Genomic DNA, 20,557 nt, shown 5'->3' on the forward strand with positions numbered 1-20,557 from the left:
TGGGCAGAGATTTTGCCACTGCACTCCAGCCTGGAATCTATGTTTTCTGGTATCATTTAAGGTTTTTTCCTTTATTTTTTCATACTCTCAAGTTTTTGTTACAATGTCTAAAAGCAAGAATTTTCTTCATTTATCCTAGTACTTAGTAGATACATTCAACCTGAAGACTCAAGTCTTTCTTCAAAATTCCTTTCAAGTACTGATTACCCACCATTTCCTCCAATCTCTTCTTAAAACCTCTATTAAACATACATACATCTTCTATTTCTCATAACATCTCTGTCATATATACATATGACATATAACACATTTGTATCTATATCTGTCTGTCTCTTTGCCACAGTGTGCTACATTCTTGCTGAGTATCTCAATATAACCTTCCAAGTAACTTCTCTTTTGGTCAGCTCTGTCTATGGTCTACTATCTCATACACTGGGTGGCTATGTCAATGGCGAACTCATTAAGCCATCTGGACTAGAGATTGGAAAATACTTTAAAAAATTCTATAAGTAGGCCAGGCACAGTGGCTCACGCCTGTAATCCCAGCACTTTGGGAGGCCAAGATGGGCAGATCATGAGGTCAGGAGATCGAGACCATCCTGGCTAACACGGTGAAACCCCATCTCTACTAAAAATACAAAAAATTAGCTGGGCATGGTGGCAGGCACCTGTGGTCCCAGCTACTTGGGAGGCTGAGGCAGGAGAAGACTCCGTCTCTAAAAATAATAATAATAATAATTCTATATGTAAAGGAAGATCAGGTATTCTGTGATACACTAGCTTGCCTCTCCAGTGTTGCTTGGGAGAATGATAAACAACCACTGTTAAATAAATGAAACCCAGCTGCTATACAGAAAAGCCAATACGAGAAGTAGTTTGATCAACAATCACTCCCTACTGTTTGGAGTAACCACCCTTGTGACTTTCCATATGGGAGCTGACATTTGAAGTAAATTCTTATCTCTGTTCAAAGCTTCTAAATACAAATGGTATGTCCCTCCTAACTGGCAAACAGGTGGGCCTTGCCTGGATTTTCAGTTTCAACTATTTTGGAAGATGTCTATTTCTTTGAAGTATCCCTACACTGTATTTTGTGTCACCACATAGCCTACATTCTAAAGTTTAAATTAAACTAACCCAAATACATCTTCCAAATATGGTGAAACATACCCCAAAATGTTCTAGCCACTTTTGCATGATGTGGTAATACAAAATTAAATTTACAAAAATATGCAGCTCTTTATAAATATGTCAATATAAGTATGATATATTAAGCTATAAAACAAAAATAACGAGTTAAAGCTGCCAAAAAATTTGTAGTGAGGTCAGGAATGGTGGCTCATGCCTGTAATCCCAGCACTTTGGGACATCGAGATGGGAGGACTGCTTGAGCTCAGGAGTTTGAGACCAGTCTGAGCAACATGGTGAAAGTCTGTCTCTGCAAAAATACAAAAATTAGCCAGGCATGGTGGCGCACACCTGTAGTCCCAGCTATTCAGGAGGCTGAGGTGGGAGGATCCCTTGAGCCCAAGGAGGTCAAGGTTGTAGTAAGCTATGAACGTGCTAATGCAGTACAACCTGGGTGCGAGAGTGAGACCCTGTCTCAAAAAACAAAACAAAACAAAAATTGTGGTGATAACTATATAATGTCTAAGGACTTCCCCTCCTTTTCTAAAAGTGTTTTCAATAAAAGTTTCAACTTTTTTTCTAACAGCATGTTATTTTGTACCTACAGAGTATCAAGTGCTTTTATTTTTTATTTACTTATGTATTTATTTGAGACAGGGTCTCACTCTGTTGTCTAAGATGGGTGCAGTGGCATGATCATTGCTCACTGCAACCTCCACTTCCTGTATTCAAGCAATCCTCCCATTCAACCTCCCAAGTAGCTGAGACTACACGCATGCACCACCACACCTGGCTAATTCTGTATTTTCAATAGAGACAGGGTTTCACCATGTTGGCTATGTTTTGCTGCTAGGCTGCTCTCAAACTCCTGGCCTCAAGTGATCCACCTGCCTCAGCCTCCAAAAGTGCTGGGATTACAGGCATGTGCCACTGTGCCCAGCCACACTGAAATTTTTGAGAATCATGATTTACATATACAAATTTGGCAAGTGTTAAATGAAAGAAAGAAAAATTGTAAGTCAAAAAAGAAGAAAATTATAAAGCAAAACTGTACTTAAAAATGAATTTCCATTGGGCTCAGTGATGCATGCCTATAAATCCCAGCTACTCAGGAAGCTAAGGCAGGAGGATGATTTGAGCCTAGCAGTTTGAATCCAGCCTGGCAGCATAGCAAGACCCTGTCTCTCTCTCTCTCTCTTTTTTTTTTTTCTTTTGAGACAAGGTCTTGCTCTGTTGCCCAGGCTGGAGTGCAGTGGCACAATCATGGCTCACTGCAGCCTCTAACTCCTGGGCTTAAGCAATCCTGCGAAGTCAGCCACCCAAGGAGGTGGGGCTACAGGAGCACGCCTCCATGCCCAGCTTATTTTTGTATCTTTTGTAGAGATGGGGTTTCACCATGTTGCCCAGGCTGGTCTTGCACTCCTGGGCTCAAGCAATCCATCTGCCTCAGCTTTCCAGTGTTAGGATTACAGGCATGGGCCGTGGTGCCAGGCCACCTGTCTCTTAAATAACTAAACTAAAATAAATTTTTCTTATGACTAAATAGTTTTTACTCTATGGAAAGCAAAGCTGAATAAACACAAGAATACTAATGATTGTTTTTGTTTTTTTCCTTTTTTTCTTTTTTTTTTTTTGAGACGGGGTCTTGCTCTGTTGCCCGGGCTGGAGTGCAGTGGCGTGACTTTGGCTTACCGCAACCTCTGCCTCCCATGTTCAAGTGATTATTGTGCCTCAGCCTCCAGAGTAGCTGGAATTACAGGCATGCACCAATAAGCCTGGCTAATTTTTATATTTTTAGTGGAGATGGGGTTTTACCATATCGGCCAGGTAGGAGAATCACTTGAACCCAGGAGGCAGAGGTTGTAGTGAGTTGAGACTACGCCACTGCACTCCAGCCTGGGCAACAGAGCAACACTCCATCTCAAAAAAAAAAAAGAAAAAAAGAATAGGGCCGGGCGCGGTGGCTCAAGCCTGTAATCCCAGCACTTTGGGAGGCCGAGACGGGCGGATCACGAGGTCAGGAGATCGAGACCATCCTGGCTAACACGGTGAAACCCCGTCTCTACTAAAAATACAAAAAGTAGCCGGGCGAGGTGGCGGGCGCCTGTAGTCCCAGCTACTCGGGAGGCTGAGGCAGGAGAATGGCGTAAACCCGGGAGGCAGAGCTTGCAGTGAGCTGAGATCTGGCCACTGCACTCCAGTCCGGGCCACAGAGCGAGACACTGCCTCAAAAAAAAAAAAAAAAAAAAAAAAAAAAGAAAAAAAGAATAGTATATTTATGTCCAGATAGAAGAGATGATTTTTATAAAAGAAATGATTTTCTGTTTTTTTTTTTTTTTTTTTTTTTTGAGACGGAGTCTCGCTCTGTCATCCAGGCTGGAGTGCAGTGGCCAGATCTCAGCTCACTGCAAGCTCCGCCTCCCGGGTTCACGCCATTCTCCTGCCTCAGCCTCCGGAATAGCTGGGACTACAGGCGCCGCCACCTCACCCGGCTAGTTTTTTGTATTTTTAGTAGAGACGGGGTTTCACCATGTTAGCCAGGATGGTCTCGATCTCCTGACCTCGTGATCCGCCCGTCTCGGCCTCCCAAAGTGCTGGGATTACAGGCTTGAGCCACCGTGCCTGGCCAAAAGAAATTATTTTCTATAAAATAAATTAAAATCATCATAAGAGTCTAGACAGATATGCATGAATATACACAACTAAAGACCTTTTGTGTTGGCCGGGCGCGGTGGCTCACGCCTGTAATCCCAGCACTTTGGGAGGACAAGGTGGGTGGATCACGAGGTCAGGAGATTGAGACCATCCTGGCTAACATGGTGAAACCCCGTCTCTACTAAAAATGCAAAAAAAATTAGACTGGTGTGGCAGTGGGTGCCTGCAGTCCCAGCTACTCGGGAGGCTGAGGCAGGAGAATGGTGTGAACCTGGGAGGCAGAGCTTGCAGTGAGCCGAGATCACGCCACTGCACTCCAGCCTGGGCGACTGAGCGAGACTCCGCCTCAAAAAAAAAAAAAAAAAAAAAAAAAGACCTTTTGTGTCAAGTTGTATAAAGTTGCATGATACAAAATCAACACACACAAAAATCAGTCATATTTCTTTTTTTTTCCCTTGAGAGAGCGTCTCACTCTGTCACCAGGCTGGAGTACAGTATGGTGGTCTTGACTCACTGCAACCTCCACCTCCCGGTGCAAGCGATTTTCTTTTTTTTTGAAACAGTCTCGCTCTGTCGCCCAGGCTGGAGTGCAGTGGCCGGATCTCAGCTCACTGCAAGCTCCAACTCCCGGGTTTATGCCATTCTCCTGCCTCAGCCTCCCGAGTAGCTGGGACTACAGGCGCCTGCCAACTTGCCCAGCTAGTTTTTTGTATTTTTTTAGTAAAGGCGGGGTTTCGCCGTGTTAGCCAGGATGGTCTCGATCTCCTGACCTCGCGATCCACCCTTCTCGGCCTCCCAAAGTGCTGGGATTACAGGCTTGAGCCACCGTGCCCGGCCGTGTAAGCGATTTTCATGTCTCAACCTCCCGAGTATCTGGGATTACAGGCATTTGTCCCTGCACCCGGCTAATTTTTGTATTTTTAGTAGAGACGGGGTTTCACCATGTTGGCCAGGCTGGTCTCGAACTCCTGGCCTCAGATGATCCGCCCGCCTCGGCCTCCCAAAATGCTGGGATTACAGGCATGAGCTACTGGGCCAGGCCAAAAATCAGTCATATTTATATGCACTAGCAAGAAGTCTACCCAGGCTGGAATGCAATGATGGCACAATCTCAGAATCTCAGCTCCCTATAGCCTCTGCCTCCTGGGCTCAAGCAGTCCTCCCACCTTAGCTTCCCAAGTAACAGGGACTACAGGTGCATGCCACCACATGTGGCTAGTTTTTGTATTTTTCGTAGAGACGGGGTTTTGCCACGTTGCCCAGGCTGTATCAAACTCCTGGGCTCCAGTGATCCGCCTGCCTTGGCCTCCCAAAGTGCTGGAATTACAGGCATAAGCCACTGCACTCGGCCAATGTTTTAATTTTATTTTTTCAGAGACAGGGCTCACTTTGTCACCCAAGCTGGAGTGCAGTGGAATAACCATAGCTCACCATAACCTTGAATTCCTGGGCTCAAGCAATCCTCCCACCTCAGCATCCACAGTAGCAGAGGCTACAGGCTTGTGCCACCATGCTGGCCTAATTTTTAAATTTTTTGTAAAGATAGGGTCTTGCTACATTGCCCAGGCTGGTCTTGAACTCCTGAACTCATGTGATCCTCCTGCCTTGGCCCCACAAAACGCTGGAATTATAGGTGTGAGCTACTGTGCCCAGCCAAAATTCCTTTTAAAATATCACTGCCTTTTTAGTACAAATGGAAAAGCAGATCCTACAATAAAATTACAAGGGACCATGAATAACTAAAATAATCTTAAAGACGAACAAAGTTGAAGGACTCATAATTCACAATTTCAAAACTTACCACAAAGTTATAGCAATGAGAACAGTATGATACTGGCATAAGGAGAGACATATAGATAAATGCAATAGAATTTATAATTCAGAAATAAACCCATATATCTGTGGTCAATAGATTTTTGACAAGGATACCAAGACTGTTCAATGGGAAATGAAGAGTCTTTTCAATAAATGTTGTTGGGACAACTGGTATCCACATACAAAAGGATTAAGTTAGACCTTACCTCAAACCATATACAAAAACTAACTTTAAATGGATGAAAGACCTAAATATAACAGTTAAACCTATGAAAGTCTTAGAAGAAAACAGGGGGAAATCTTCATGACCGTGATTTTGGCACTGGTTTCTTAGATATGATACTCAAAGTATGAACAAAACCAAAAAACAGATAAATTGGACCTCATCAAAATTAAAAATTTTGTGCATGAAAGGACACTATCAAGAATGAAAAGACAACCCATAGTCTATGCAAAAACATTTGCAAATCATACACCTGATTAGAATCTAGTAATAAGAATACATTTTCAAAACCTCTTAAAATTCAACAACCAAGACAAATAACCCAATATAAAAATGCGCAAAGGGCTGGGCCCCGGTGGCTCATACCTATAATCCCAGTGCTTTTGGGAGGCCAAGATGGGAGAGTTGTTTGAGGCCAGGAGTTGGAGACCAACCAGGGCAAGACAGCAAGACCCCATCTCCACAAAAGCTAAAAAATACATACATACATTAGCCAGGCCTGGTAGGATACACCGGTAGCCATAGCTACTAGTGAGGCTGAGGCAGGAAGACTGCTTGAGCCTAGGAATATGAGGATGCAGTGAGCTATGACTGTGCCACTGCACTCTGGCCTGGGCGACAAAGCTAGATTCTGTCTCTAAAAGTAAATTTTTAAAAAAGACAAAGAACTTGAAAGGACAATTCTCCAAAGAGGATATACAAATGGCCAAAAAGTAGACAGAAAAGGTGCTCAATGTCATTAGTGAAATGCAAATAAAAACCACAAGGAAATATCACTTCATGTGTACTACATGATAGAAGGAATGAATGAAAGGAGGGAGGGGGGAAGGAGGAAGGAAGGAAGGAAGGGAGGGAGGGAGGGAGGGAGGGAGGGAGGGAAGGAAGGAAGGAAGGGGATATGGAGAAACTAATTCTTTTTTTTTTTTTTTTTTTTTGAGACGGAGTCTCACTCTGTCGCCCAGGCTGGAGTGCAGTGGCCGGATCTCAGCTCACTGCAAGCTCTGCCTCCCGGGTTTACGCCATTCTCCTGCCTCAGCCTCCCGAGTAGCTGGGACTACAGGCGCCCGCCACCTCGCCCGGCTAGTTTTTTGTATTTTTTAGTAGAGACGGGGTTTCACTGTGTTAGCCAGGATGGTCTCGATCTCCTGACCTCGTGATTCGCCCGTCTCGGCCTCCCAAAGTGCTGGGATTACAGGCTTCAGCCATCGCGCCCGGCCAAAACTGTAACTCTTACACGTTGCTGGTGGGAATGTAAAATGGTACAGCTATTGTGGAAAATGGCTTGGCACTTCTTCAAAAAACTAAACATAGAACTTTGATTCAGCAGTTTCACATCTAGGTACATACTCAAAAGAATTAAAACCAGGTATTCAAAAAAACTTGTACATAAATGTTCATAGAAGCACTATTCGATAGCCAAAATGTAGAAACAACCCATATGTACATCAACAGATGAATAAACAAAATGTATCCATACAACTGAATATTATCCAGCCATAAAAAGAAATAAAATACTGATACATGCTACATGCTACACCATGGTCGAACTTTGAAAAAATTATGCTAAATAAAAGAAGCCAGACACAAAAGGCCACATACTGTATGATTCTTTTTTTTTTTTAAATGCAGTCTCGCTCTGCTGCGAGGCTGGAGTACAGCGGCATGATCTCATTGGCTCACTGCAACCTCCATCTCCCTGGTTCAAGTGATTCTACTGCCTCAGCCTCCCAAGTAGCTCAGATTACAGGCATGCACCACCATGCCCAGCTAATTTTTGTATTTTTAGTAGAGAAGGGACTTCACCATGTTGGCCAGGATGGTCTTGATCTCCTGACCTTGTGATCCACCCACCTTGGCCTTCCAAAGTGCTGAGATTACAGGCATGAGCCACTGCGCCTGGCCATATGATTCCTTTTATATGAAATATCCAGAATAGGTGACTCCATAGAGAGAAAAAAGCAAATTAGTGGTTGTCAGGTGCTATGGGTAGGAAAGTACAGAGTTTGTTTCAGGGTGATGAAAATATTCTGGAACTAGAGTGGTGATAGTTTGTACAACTTTGTGAAAGGACTAAATGCCACTGAATTGTACATTTTGGTGAATTTTACGTGTAACTTACCACAACAAAAATTTATTTATTTATTTATTTATTTTTTTTTTTTTTTGAGACGGAGTCTTGCTCTGTCGCCCAGGCTGGAGTGCAGTGGCCGGATCTCAGCTCACTGCAAGCTCCGCCTCCCGGGTTTATGCCATTCTCCTGCCTCAGCCTCCGGAGTAGCTGGGACTACAGGCGCCCGCCACCTCGCCCGGCTAGTTTTTTGTATTTTTTAGTAGAGACGGGGTTTCACCATGTTAGCCAGGATGGTCTCGATCTCCTGACCTCGTGATTCGCCCGTCTCGGCCTCCCAAAGTGCTGGGATTACAGGCTTGAGCCACCGCGCCTGGCCAAAAAATTTATTTTTAATTAAAAAAACTTCTGCCTGATAAAGCACAAGAAAGTCTTAGGAAAGACAATGTAAGAGGAAAATTGTGATAAATCTGAATTATCTATAAAGATTTGATATGGGGCTGGGCATGGTGGCTCACACTTGTAATCCCAGCATTTTGGGAGGCTGAGGTGGGAGGATCATATGAGCACAGGAGTTCAATACCAGTCTGGGCAACAGAGTGAGACCTCATCTTTATTTAAAAAATTTTTAAATTAGCCAGGTGTGATGGCACATGCTTGTGGTCTCAGCTACTGAGGAGGCTGAGGAGGGAAGATCGTTTGAACCCAGGAAGTCAAGGCTGAAGTGAGCCACAACTGCACTACTGCACTCCAAGCTTGGGTGATACAGCGAGACCTTGTCTCAAAAAAAAAAAAAAAAAGAGTTGATACAAATAAATATAACCAATCTACAAAGTTCTCAGGCTAAGTGGTCAAAACTGACGCACAGATTATATACCAAGAAATAATTACAATAAAATTACTCACATAAAAATAGGCCACCAGAACAAATGTTTATTACAACATTTTTAAGGAAACATTATATTCTAAATACCTTATAAAAATGATAAAAATCAATGTGGCCAGGCCACAGAGAAACCACTAAACTTATATATAACTCCAGTGACACTGTAAAACTGTACTAGAGAATAATCTGACACTATTTAAAAGGTGCTATAAAGCTAGTCAAGTGCTTTGACCCAGTAATTTCATTCTGAGGACTATACTTTTAAAGGAACACCCAAAGTAGGAGGAACAGGAAATAACTGGGGAAAAAAATATATAGTAACAATAATGACAGTTACAATGAGAAAATATGACATGATCTAAACAATAAGAGAGGAGACCTAAGTAAACTATTATTATTGCCTAGGCACAACAGAATATATGTAGATAATGTATATAATGTATGTATATAATGTATACATATATTCTGTATATTTATATAATAGATACATAATATATGTGTATATATTAATAAAAATTTAAATTAGGTAAAAAGGAATGTAAGAAATAATGTCAAAGTAAATCACAAAATTGTGCATGCATTGATTTCAACTCTCTGTATACATTAATGATACATGGAAAATAATTTGGAGTGAGGGTTTAAAACTCAATAGGCTCTTTTTTTTCTTTCTTTTTTTTTTTGATGGAGTCTCGCTCTGTCGCCCAGGCTGGAGTGCAGTGGCGCGATCTTGGCTCATGGCAAACTTCGCCTCCCAGGTTCAAGCGATTTTTCCTGCCTCAGCCTCCCAAGTAGCTGGGACTACAGTCATGTACCACCATACCTAGGCTCTTTTCAAAATAACTGTAGAGAGTAATAATTTCCTAGCAATTATTTCCAATCACCTTCTTTATTCAAACATCAGTTAAAAAAATATATACAGGTAAGGCAACAATTTTTAAAATGTATAGAATAAATATAAGTTTAGAAGAAAATCTTCGCCAGGTGCTGTAGCTCATGACTGTAATCCCAGCACTTTGGAAGGCTGAGGCAGGTGGATCACCTGAGGTCAGAAAATCGAGACTAGCCTGGCCAACATGGTGAAACCCCATCTCTACTAAAAATACAAAAATTAGCCGGGCATGGTGGCATGGACCTGTAATCCCACCTGCTCAGGAAGATGAGGCAGAAGAATCGCTTGAACCTGGAAGGCAGAGGTTGCAGTGAGCTGAGACTGCACCACTGCACTCCTGCCTGCCACTGCACTCCTGCCTGGGTGACCGAGCAAGACTCCATCTCAAAAAAAATTTTAAAGAAGAAAATCTTAAGTGGTCAAATTAAGATATTTTATTTGTTATGCTCTTACTGTATACCTCTTCTTGTTGAGATGTGTTTTCAGGCCAATCCCACAACCCAATTTTGAGGAAATATTTTTTCATTATATTTAAAATGTTAGCTAAATCTTTGTAATAAAAATGTTTTTCACACAATACTTTGGTCAAGATACACAGATATGCTTTAAAATATCAAGGAATTTCCTATTTAAAGAAATCAGAGAAAGAAGAAAGAAAGGAAAGCCAATTAAATTCATGCAAACTATACATTCATATATATGAATAAATTTAAATAACTGTTACAAGACCAACAAAAATACCTTGAATAGGCCAGGAAGGTGGGTCATGCCTGTAATCCCAGCACTTTGTGAGGCTAAGGCGGGAGGATCACTTCAGCCCAGGAGTTCAAGACTAGCCTGGGCAACAAAGCAAGACCCCCGTCTCTAAAAATAAATAAATAAAAATAATGAAATAAAATAAAATACCTTGAATAAAGTCACAAATATAACATTGTTCAGTTATTAGCTTACAAGCAATCTTTGTACAAAGAACTGCCTAACCAGTGCTCTGCACAGTTGCTTCCATAGACAGAAGCCATCATAAAAACCAAAGACTTGATTTTACTCCTGGTGACTGGTAAAAATTAAAAATAAATAAATAAACCAAAGACAAAATGAAGCTTTTAGAGATTCTGTCTATTCAGAATAGAAGGTAAAAAGATGCCATGAAAAGCAGAACCTGTGAAAAGCACAGTTTAAGGAAGCTGATCTAAGGGACACTCTCCTGCCTCAAATTCCACTACCAGAATTTTTTCTTACACTTCTAATATCTAAATGAGAAAAATGCAATTGAAGGGAATGGAGGAGGAAGCAGTATTGAGCAATCCACTAAGGCAATGTCCCCAGAGTGTATGTTTCTCCCAGAATGTTCCATTTTTCAAAACTATTTATTTTCTCTCCTCCCTAATCAAAGTTTTCATTTGTTAGTCTATCAAAATATATCTTTTCTCATTTCTCCAAAAAAGTTTATATTCATAAGAACTAATTGCATTTTTTAAAAAAGTCAACTCACCTGAAATTTATTATTTAACAATGGAGAACATGAGAACCTTTTTAAAGTTTTCTTTAAAATAATATCTATCCATTTAAAACCTACATTTCCTTTAAATTTTGACACTTGCATACCTTCTCTTTAAATACATATAACTGGCCGGGCGCGGTGGCTCAAGCCTGTAATCCCAGCACTTTTGGAGGCCGAGACGGGCGAATCACGAGGTCAGGAGATCGAGGCCATCCTGGCTAACACGGTGAAACCCCGTCTCTACTAAAAATACAAAAACTAGCCGGGCGAGGTGGCGGGCGCCTGTAGTCCCAGCTACTCGGGAGGCTGAGGCAGGAGAATGGCATAAACCTGGGAGGCGGAGCTTGCAGTGAGCTGAGATCTGGCCACTGCACTCCAGTCCGGGCGACAGAGCGAGACTCCGCCTCAAAAAAAAAAAAAAAAAAAAAAAAAATACATATAACTTCACCATACATTTATTAGAGAGCAGAATAACGAAGACCTTAATTCATATTACATTTAAATAAATATTTTTAGCATAATATTCATCAATTGATTCTTACTTTGCTTCAATTTATGGAAATCACTGACTCTATCCTTGGTAGCCTGCTTTAGTATATCTGTTTGAATTCTGGGTTCACTGTCCAAGTTTGAGCCTGGAATTAAATGCTGAAGAGGACTGGAAGGATTCTGTTTTGAAGTACCGGGGTTTCCATTGTGGTTTACATGTGAATCTGTAGCATAAAAACATCAAATTAAAAAAATATAATTTAATTTAATCTTTTAAAGATGAATTTCACAAGATCTGATTTACAAAGCTAAGACAGACTATTGTTTAACATTGGGTAGTCACAAAGCTTTTTTTTTTTAAATGTTTATTTTCATTTCTTTAATCAAATCTTATAACCAATGTGATTTTAGCTGTGGGAAGTTTACTGACCATTCCCAGGCGAGTATCTCTACTAATGGCTACAAACTTATTCACCAAAAAGATACACAGTAGAAATCCATAGATTAATATAGCAATGATACCCATATCTTTTCCTCCCTCCAAATTCCATATTACTATCAGAAATCTCCAAACTCCAGCAAGGCTTTTAAAATTTCTACTCTCTAAGTCATCTTCATTTATACAGTGACTCACAAGTGTTGACTCTTGATTCTTTCTTAGCATTATCTACTGGATACCACCTCTCTTTCCCTCACCTCCCTTTTTATCCTCATCAATGACTTTAATTTTGGATTCAAAACATCATATGCCACTCTGACATTTTTCTTTTCCATCATCTCCCTTAAGCAGGTCTCTTCAGTCATATCTACTCTCATTTTAGGGAAATATTTCTATACAATGGAATGAGTGTTCAGAAAATAAATACATTCATAAGTACGAAGTAAAGACTTTAATATAGGTGTGCACTGTAATTTATAGAAAGCCTCTATGAGATAAATTTGAACACATTTTGAAGAAACTAAACCTGTATAGCAGGCAGAAAGGAAAGGGAATGTAGCTCAGAGTGGCATAATAAATAATTCTTCTGTTCTTTTTTTTTTTTTTTTTTGAGGCGGAGTCTCGCTCTGTCGCCCAGACTGGAGTGCAGTGGCGCAATCTCGGCTCACTGCAAGCTCCGCCTGCGGGGTTCACGCCATTCTCCTGCCTCAGCCTCCCAAGTAGCTGGGACTACAGGCGCCCGCCACCTCGCCCGGCTAGTTTTTTGTATTTTTAGTAGAGACGGGGTTTCACCATGTTAGCCAGGATGGTCTCTCGATCTCCTGACCTCGTGATCCGCCCGTCTCGGCCTCCCAAAGTGCTGGGATTACAGGCTTGAGCCACCGCGCCCGGCCAATTCTTCTGTTCTTAAGAAAAAGACTGTAACAATCTACCAGATAAAGTGAAGTTTGAGATGACTATTTCTCTCTGAGCTTTCACTAGTCTTAAAAAATATATAACATTACCTCAAAGAATAAATGCTATTTCACTATACTGCTAAGTGATATATTTTATACACTACATAACTGTACATGACTAGTAAGTTGGTTTCAAATGGAATTATAAGAATAAGACTTCATACCTGGAGGCATATTTGGGGAGAGAGGTTGTCCAGTTGGAAGATGGGAGATTGCTTGATGACTTTCATATTGAGAAACTGAAATAGGAGGCTTCCTTAAAGCTACAAGAGAAAAAAAAAAGTGCATATTATTCCCATTGATATTATGATTTCTAAAAAAAACCCACCGTGAATCAATTTACATTGCATTAATTTTATGATGTTTATTCTAATTTTGTAATCCATATAATTGGTATGCTAATTTATTTATAGTTACTAATTGATACACTATACCATCCATCACAGATTTTTTTTTTTTCTTTCAGGACAGTCTCACTCTGTCTCCCAGGCTGGAGTGCAATGGCACGATCTCAGCTCCCTGCAATCTCTGCCTCCTGTGTTCCAGCGATTCTCCCTGCCTTCGCCTCTGGGGTTGCTAGGATTACAGGCACTCGCCACCACGCCCAGGTAAGTTTTGTATTTCAGTAGAGATGGCGTTTCACCATGTTGGCCAGGCTGGTCTCGAACTCCAGATCTCAGGTGATCTGCCCCACTCAACCTCCCAAAGTGCTGGCACTACAGGCGTGAGCCACCGCGCCCAGCCCCATCACAGAATTTTTTGACCAATAAATCTGACCAGAATATAAGCTCCATGACAGTACAAACTCTGTCTTCTTCACCACTATATCCCCAAAACCTAGAATAGTGCCTAGCATGTAAGAGAAGTTCAACAAAGATTTGATGAATTAACAAAATGGACTGGGCGTGGTGGCTCACACTTGTAATCCCAGCACTTTGGGAAGCCGAGGTGGGCAGATGACAAGGTCAGGAGTTCAAGACCAGCTTGGTCAACAAGATGAAACCCCATCTCTACTGAAAATACAAAAAATTAGCCAAGCGTGGTAGTGCACGTCTATAATTCCAGCTACTTAGGAGGTTGAGACAGGAGAATCACTTGAACCTGGGAGGCAGAAGTTGCAGTGAGCTGAGATCGCGCCACTGCATTGCAACCTGGGTGACAGAGTGAGACTTCATCTCGAATAAATAAATAAATAAATAAATAAAATGAATCTCTTCAGATACAGTGACCTTCAACAGTGAGACCTTTTTATATGCATAGTACAAATAAAAATTGACACAAGTTACGTAAGGCATTAAGAATATGTTATTCTTAGTTGCTCAGATTTTCTTTTCTTTTATTTATTTATTTCTGAGACAGAGTCTTGCTCTGTCACCCAGCTTGGCCAAAAAGGTGAAACCCCATCTCTACTAAAAATACAAAAAATTAGCCGGGGGTGGTGGTCCATGTCTGTAATCCCAGCTACTTAGGAGGCTGAGACAGAAGAATCGCTTGAACCTGGGAGGCGAAGATAGTTGCAGTGAGCTGAGATCATGCCACTGCACTCCCGCCTAGGAGATAAGAGTGAAACTCTGTCTCAAAAAAAAAAAAAAAAAAAAAAAAAGGGCTGGGCGTGGTGGCTCACCCTGTAATCTCAGTACTTTGGGAGGCCAAGGCGGGCGGATAACGAGGTCAGGAATTAAGAGACCATCCTGGCTAACACCATGAAACCTCGTCTCTACTAAAAATACAAAAAAAAAAATTAGCCGGGCATAATGGTGGGCGCCTGTAGTCCCAGCTACGCAGGAGGCTGAGGCAGGAGAATGGCGTGAACCTGGGATGCAGAGCTTGCAGTGAGCCGAGATTGTGCCATTGCACTCCAGCCTGGGTGACAGCAAGACTCCATCTCAAAAAAAAAAAAAAAAATATATATATATATATACACACACACACATACATATATATACACACACATATACATATACACACTTTTTAATAACGTGTTCCTATAGAAAACTTGGAAAAATAGAAAAGCACAAAGAAATTAAAATTTAACTGTAGTACTACCACTTAAAGATAACCACTATTATCATCTGGAGAGTATCTCTCTGGTGAGTTTTTTAAAAAATTTCTGTATATTATACTGTATACCTTAAAATTAGGATATCATATCATATATACTATCTTATAATCTTTTTATTTGTATTTCATACATATTTTCCATGTCATTCCATTTTTCTCTACAATACTACCAAATGATAGTGCTGAATCAAAACTGTCAATGTTATAGTTTTGGCTAGAGAGATATGGGTAAAAAATTGCCACAAGGGGCCAGGAAAGGTGGTTCACACCTATAATTCCAGCACTTTGAAAGACCAAGGCATGTGAGTCACTTGTGGCCAGAAGTTCGAGACCAGCCTGGCCAAAATAGCAAAACCCCATCTCTACTAAAAATACAAAAAATTTAGCCTGGCGTGGTGGCACATGCCTGTAGTCCCAGCTACTTGGGGGGGCTGAAGCAGCAGAATTGTTGGAACCTGGGAGGTGGAGGTTGCAATGAGCCGAGGTGTGGCACTGCACTCCAGCCTGGGTTGCAGAGCCACAGGATTATTTTTATTTTTTATTTTCTGAGACAGGGTTGTGCTCTGTTGCCCAAGCTGGAAGGCAATGGCACAATCATCGCTCACTGCAACTTCAACTTCCTGGGCTCAAGTGATCCTCCCACCTGAGCCTCCCAAGTAGCTGGGACCACAGGCTTGTACTACCACACTTGGCTAATATTTTTTGTAGAGGCGAGGTCTTACTATGTGGTCCACGATGGTCTCAAACTCCTGGCCTCAAACAATTCTCCCACCTTGGCCTCCCAAACTGCTGGGATTATAGATATGAGCCATCACGCCCAGCTCCCAAACACTTTAGAGCCCCATAAACTGTAACAACTTAACTAGTTGGTGGATAGACTTTTACTAACATAGGAAAAAGCAACGTGTATCCTGTAAACACTTTGATTTCTATGCTTTTTACTTTGCCTTTTGTTTACTTTCCTTTTTTTGTTTTCTTGAAAAATTACTTTTAGAAAATTCCAGCCTTGTTTTTGTTGAACTAAGGGGAAAGGTATTTATTTATATCTAGGAGAGAATAGTTAGAGGACTTCCCAGACACCAGAAGTAATCATTATAAGCCCCATAAATATAAACACCTACTATATACCTAAAAACTTAAAAATTAAAAAAAGAAGTAATTATTATAGTTAGTGGTACTGAAACAAATGATGATCTAGAAAAATGCTACCTGACTTGGAGACAATTAAGAGTGCTAACCTTACCGTCCAATTTTGTGTAGGAGATACTTGTGCATACACATACAAGTATCTATTTTTTTCCTTCACAAAAATGAGATTATGTTATACTTGCTTTCTTGTAACCAGTTTTCTTTTTAGTTTAAACAATCACAGATACAGATTGGGTGCAGTGTCTCATGTCTGTAATCCCAATATTTTGGGAGGCCAAGGCAGGAAGATCATTTGAGCCCAGGGGAAACTAGCAAGACTTTGTCTCTACTAAAAGTAAAAACAATTAGCCAGGTGGGGTGGCACGCATCTGTAATCCAGCTACTCAGGAAGCTGAGATGGGAGGATCACTTAGGGCTGGAGTGAGCCACCACTGCACTCCACTCTGGGTGACAGAGGGAAACGCTGTCTTAAAAACAAAAAAACTACATAGATATCTTTGTTTTTCTTTTTTCTTTTTTTTTTTGAGATGGAGTCTTGAATCTGTTGCCCAGGCTGGAGTGCAGTAGCACGATCTCAGCTCACTGCAAGCTCTGCATCCCGGGTTCACGCCATTCTCCTGCCTCAGCCTCCCGAGTAGCTGGGACTACAGGCACCCGCCACCACACCCGGCTAATTTTTTGTATTTTTAGTAGAGACAGGGTTTCACCATGTTAGCCAGGATGGTCTCAATTTCCTGACCTCGTGATCCGCCCGCCTCAGCCTCCCAAAGTGTTGGGATTACAGGCATGAGCCACTGCACCCGGCCCAACATAGATATCTTTGTATGCCAATAAATACAGCTCAACATCATCCTTTTTAGTGGTTACATATTACATTTTTAGGGATGTAACAAATTTAATGAACCCTCCCTATAAGATTTCCATGGTTTTCAATTTATCATTATCAACAATTTATGATGAACATTCTTTTTTTTTTTTTTTGAGAAGTCTTGCTCTGTTACTCAGGCTGGAGTGCATCAGCGTGATCACAGCTGACTGGAGCTCTGACCTCCCGGGCTCAAGCAGTGCTCCCACCTCAACCTCCTGACCAGCTAGGACCACAAGCATGCAACACTACACCTGGCTAATTAAAAAGATTTTTTTTTGTAGAGACAAGGTCTCACTATGTTGTCCAGGCTGGTCTTGAACTCCCAGGCTCCAGCCACCTTCCTGCCCTGGCCTCCCAAAGTGCTGGGATTATAGGCATGAGCCACTGTGCCCAGCCTATAAATCTTCAGATAAGAAAGTACTAAGTCAAACAAATTAAGAATTACTTCTCAAACAAATTAAGAAAAAACCTGTAACAAATGTGAGCTTGAAAACAATGAAAGCATGGGGAAAATCAGATGCAGAGTAGACCGCAAACAATATCATGACAATGATTTATGACATTAAAGCAGCTCTCAGCCAGGCGGAGTGGCTCACGCATGTAATCTCAGCACGTTGGGAGGCCGAGGTGGGCAGATCACAAGGTCAGGAGTTTGAAACCAGCCTGGCCAACAGGGCAAAACTCCGTCTCCACTAACAATACAAAAATTAGCCGGGTGTGGTGGCATGTGCCTGTAATCCCAGCTATTCGGGAGACTGAGGCAGGAGAATCACTTGAATCCAGGAGGCGGAGGTAGCAGTGAGCCAAGATAACACCATTGCACTCCAGCCTAGGTAATGGAGTGAGACTCCATCTCAAAAATAAATAAATAAATAAAGCAGCTCTCTTTATATTTTAACCTGGTCCTTTTCATTGAAGACCAGAGTGCCAGGGGAAAAATATACAAGTCAACAGGGAATATCATGCTGCTATCAGAAAATACCATTAATAGCTAGGCTGCTGATATGGTTTGGCTCTGTGTCCCCACCCTAATCTCATGCTGAATTGTAATCTCCAGTGTCAGAGGTGGGGCCTGGTGAGAGGTGACTGGATCATGGAGGTGGTTTCTAAAGGTTTAGCACCATCCCCATAGTGCTGTCTCGTGACAAGAGTTCTCACAAGATCTAGTTGTTTAAAAGTGTGTGGCACCTTCCCCTTTGCTTTCTTCCCCTTGTCTGGCCACGTGAAGATGTGCTTGCTTCCCCTTCGCCTTCTGCCATGATTGCAAGTGTCCTGGGGCCTCCTCAGAAGCAGATGCCTGTACAGCCCGCAGAACCATGAGCTGATTAAACCTCTTTCTTTACAGATTACCCAGTCTCTGGTAATTATTATTTTTTTCTTTTAAACATTTAAAACAAAAATAAAGATGGGGTCTCACTATATTGCCCAGGCTGGTCTTGAACTCTTGAGCTCAAGTGATCCTCCCACCTTGGCCTCGCAAAGTGCTGGGATTACAGGCGTGAACCATCGTGCCTGGCCTCAGGTAGTTCTTTATAGCAATGCAAGATCTGACTAATACAGCTGCTAAAACATATATCATTGATAAAGCCATTATTAAGGAAAAGTATCAAAGATAATATAATAGGCCGGGTGCGGTGGCTCAAGCCTGTAATCCGAGCACTTTGGGAGGCCGAGGCGGGCGGCTCGCGAGGTCAGGAAATCGAGACCATCCTGGCTAACACGGTGAAACCTCGTCTCTACTAAAAGAATACAAAAAACTAGCCGGGCGAGGTGGCAGGCGCCTGTAGTCCTAGCTACTCGGAAGGCTGAGGCAGGAGAATGGCATAAACCCGGGAGGCGGAGCTTGCAGTGAGCTGAGATCCGGCCACTACACTCCAGCCTGGGCAGCAGAGCGAGACTCCGTCTCAAAAAAAAAAAAAAAAAAAAAGATAATATAATAAAATATATTTACCACAAAGAGAAAATACAGGCCACCAAAGCCATTAGAGCATACAGTTTTTATCTTATCACTGATTTTTGTATTATTTATAAAGGAGAGTTGTCAGTGTAGAAATTTAATCATTTGACAGTATTTATTTATTGTTTATTTTTATTTATTTATTTTTTTTTTTTTTTGAGATGGAGTCTCGCTCTGTCGCCCAGGCTGGAGTGCAGTGGCCGGATCTCAGCTCACTGCAAGCTCCGCCTCCCGGGTTTACGCCATTCTCCTGCCTCAGCCTCCCGGAGTAGCTCGGACTACAGGCGCCCGCCACGTCGCCTGGCTAGTTTTTTTGTATTTTTTTAAGGAGAGACGGGGTTTCACCATGTTAGCCAGGATGGTCTCGATCTCCTGACCTTGTGATCTGCCCGTCTCGGCCTCCGAAAGTGCTGGGATTACAGGCTTGAGCCACCGCGCCCGGCCCTATTTTTTATTTTTGAGACTGAGTCTTGCTCTGTTGCCCAAGCTGGAATGAAGTGAGGTGATCTCAGCTTCCTGCAACCTCTGCCTTCCGGGTTCAAGCAATTCTCGTGCCTCAGCCTCCCAAGTAGCTGGGATTATAGGCATGCACCACCATGCCCAGCTAATTTTTGCATTTTTAGTATAAACAGGGTTTCACTATGTTGGCCAGGCTGGTCTCGAATTCCTGATCTCAAGTGATTCGCCCATCTAGCCTCCCGAGGTGTGAGCCACTGCACCTGGCCAATTGGACAATATTTATTAAGTATCTACTATATGCCAAGATCTGTTTTTTTGTTTTGCTTCGTTTTTTCAAGATGGAGTCTTGCTCTGTCAGCCAGGCTGGAGTGCAGTGGCACGATCTCGGCTCACTGCAACCTCCACCTCCTGGGTTCAAGCAATTATCCTGCCTCAGCCTCCTGAGAAACTGGGATTACAGGCGCCCACCACCGCGCCCAGCTAATTTTTGTATTTTTAGTACAGACAGGGTTTCACCATGTTGGCCAGGCTGGTCTCAAACTCCTGATCTCTTGATCCGCCTGCCTCCGCCTTCCAAAGTGGGATTAAAGGCGTGAGCCACTGCGCCCTGCCAAGAACTGTTTTAAACAGCTGGAGATTCAGCAGTGAACAAAATAGACAAAGTTATTGTCCTATGAAGCTTACATTCTTGTTGGGGAGATAACAATAAATAAACAAAAGTTATAGAACATAATATAAATGTCAGAGTACTGTGTATAAATTAAAACAGGGAGATATGATAGAGAGTGGTGGGAGGCTCGCCGGGCGCGGTGGCTCAAGCCTGTAATCCCAGCACTTTGGGAGGCCAAGACGGGCGGATCACGAGGTCAGGAGATCGAGACCATCCTGGCTAACACGGTGAAACCCCGTCTCTACTAAAAATACAAAAAAACCTAGCCGGGCGAGGTGGCGGGCGCCTGTAGTCCCAGCTACTCCGGGAGGCTGAGGCAGGAGAATGGCGTAAACCCGGGAGGC

The 20,557-nt window shown here is 42.2% G+C and overlaps 1 protein-coding gene across 3 annotated transcripts in view; it reads right to left on the reverse strand.

The window, feature by feature from the left end:
• Positions 1-20,557, reverse strand: part of GOLM2 (golgi membrane protein 2) — a 129,621-nt gene that overhangs the window by 27,070 nt on the left and 81,994 nt on the right. For 2 of the 3 annotated variants that reach the window (XM_033190295.1, XM_033190296.1), the window contains 2 exons: positions 13,214-13,312; positions 11,708-11,878 (listed from right to left, as the gene is read on the reverse strand). In XM_033190295.1, coding sequence (XP_033046186.1) covers positions 11,708-11,878; positions 13,214-13,312 — 270 coding nt within the window. Of the gene's footprint in view, positions 1-8,802; positions 11,291-11,607; positions 11,879-13,213; positions 13,313-20,557 lie in introns of those variants that run through there. The other variant, XR_004432041.1, reaches the window with a different exon arrangement.

Source organism: Trachypithecus francoisi, unplaced genomic scaffold, assembly GCF_009764315.1.
Source record: "Trachypithecus francoisi isolate TF-2019V2 unplaced genomic scaffold, Tfra_2.0 Lachesis_group3, whole genome shotgun sequence".
Classification (NCBI taxonomy): domain Eukaryota; kingdom Metazoa; phylum Chordata; class Mammalia; order Primates; family Cercopithecidae; genus Trachypithecus; species Trachypithecus francoisi.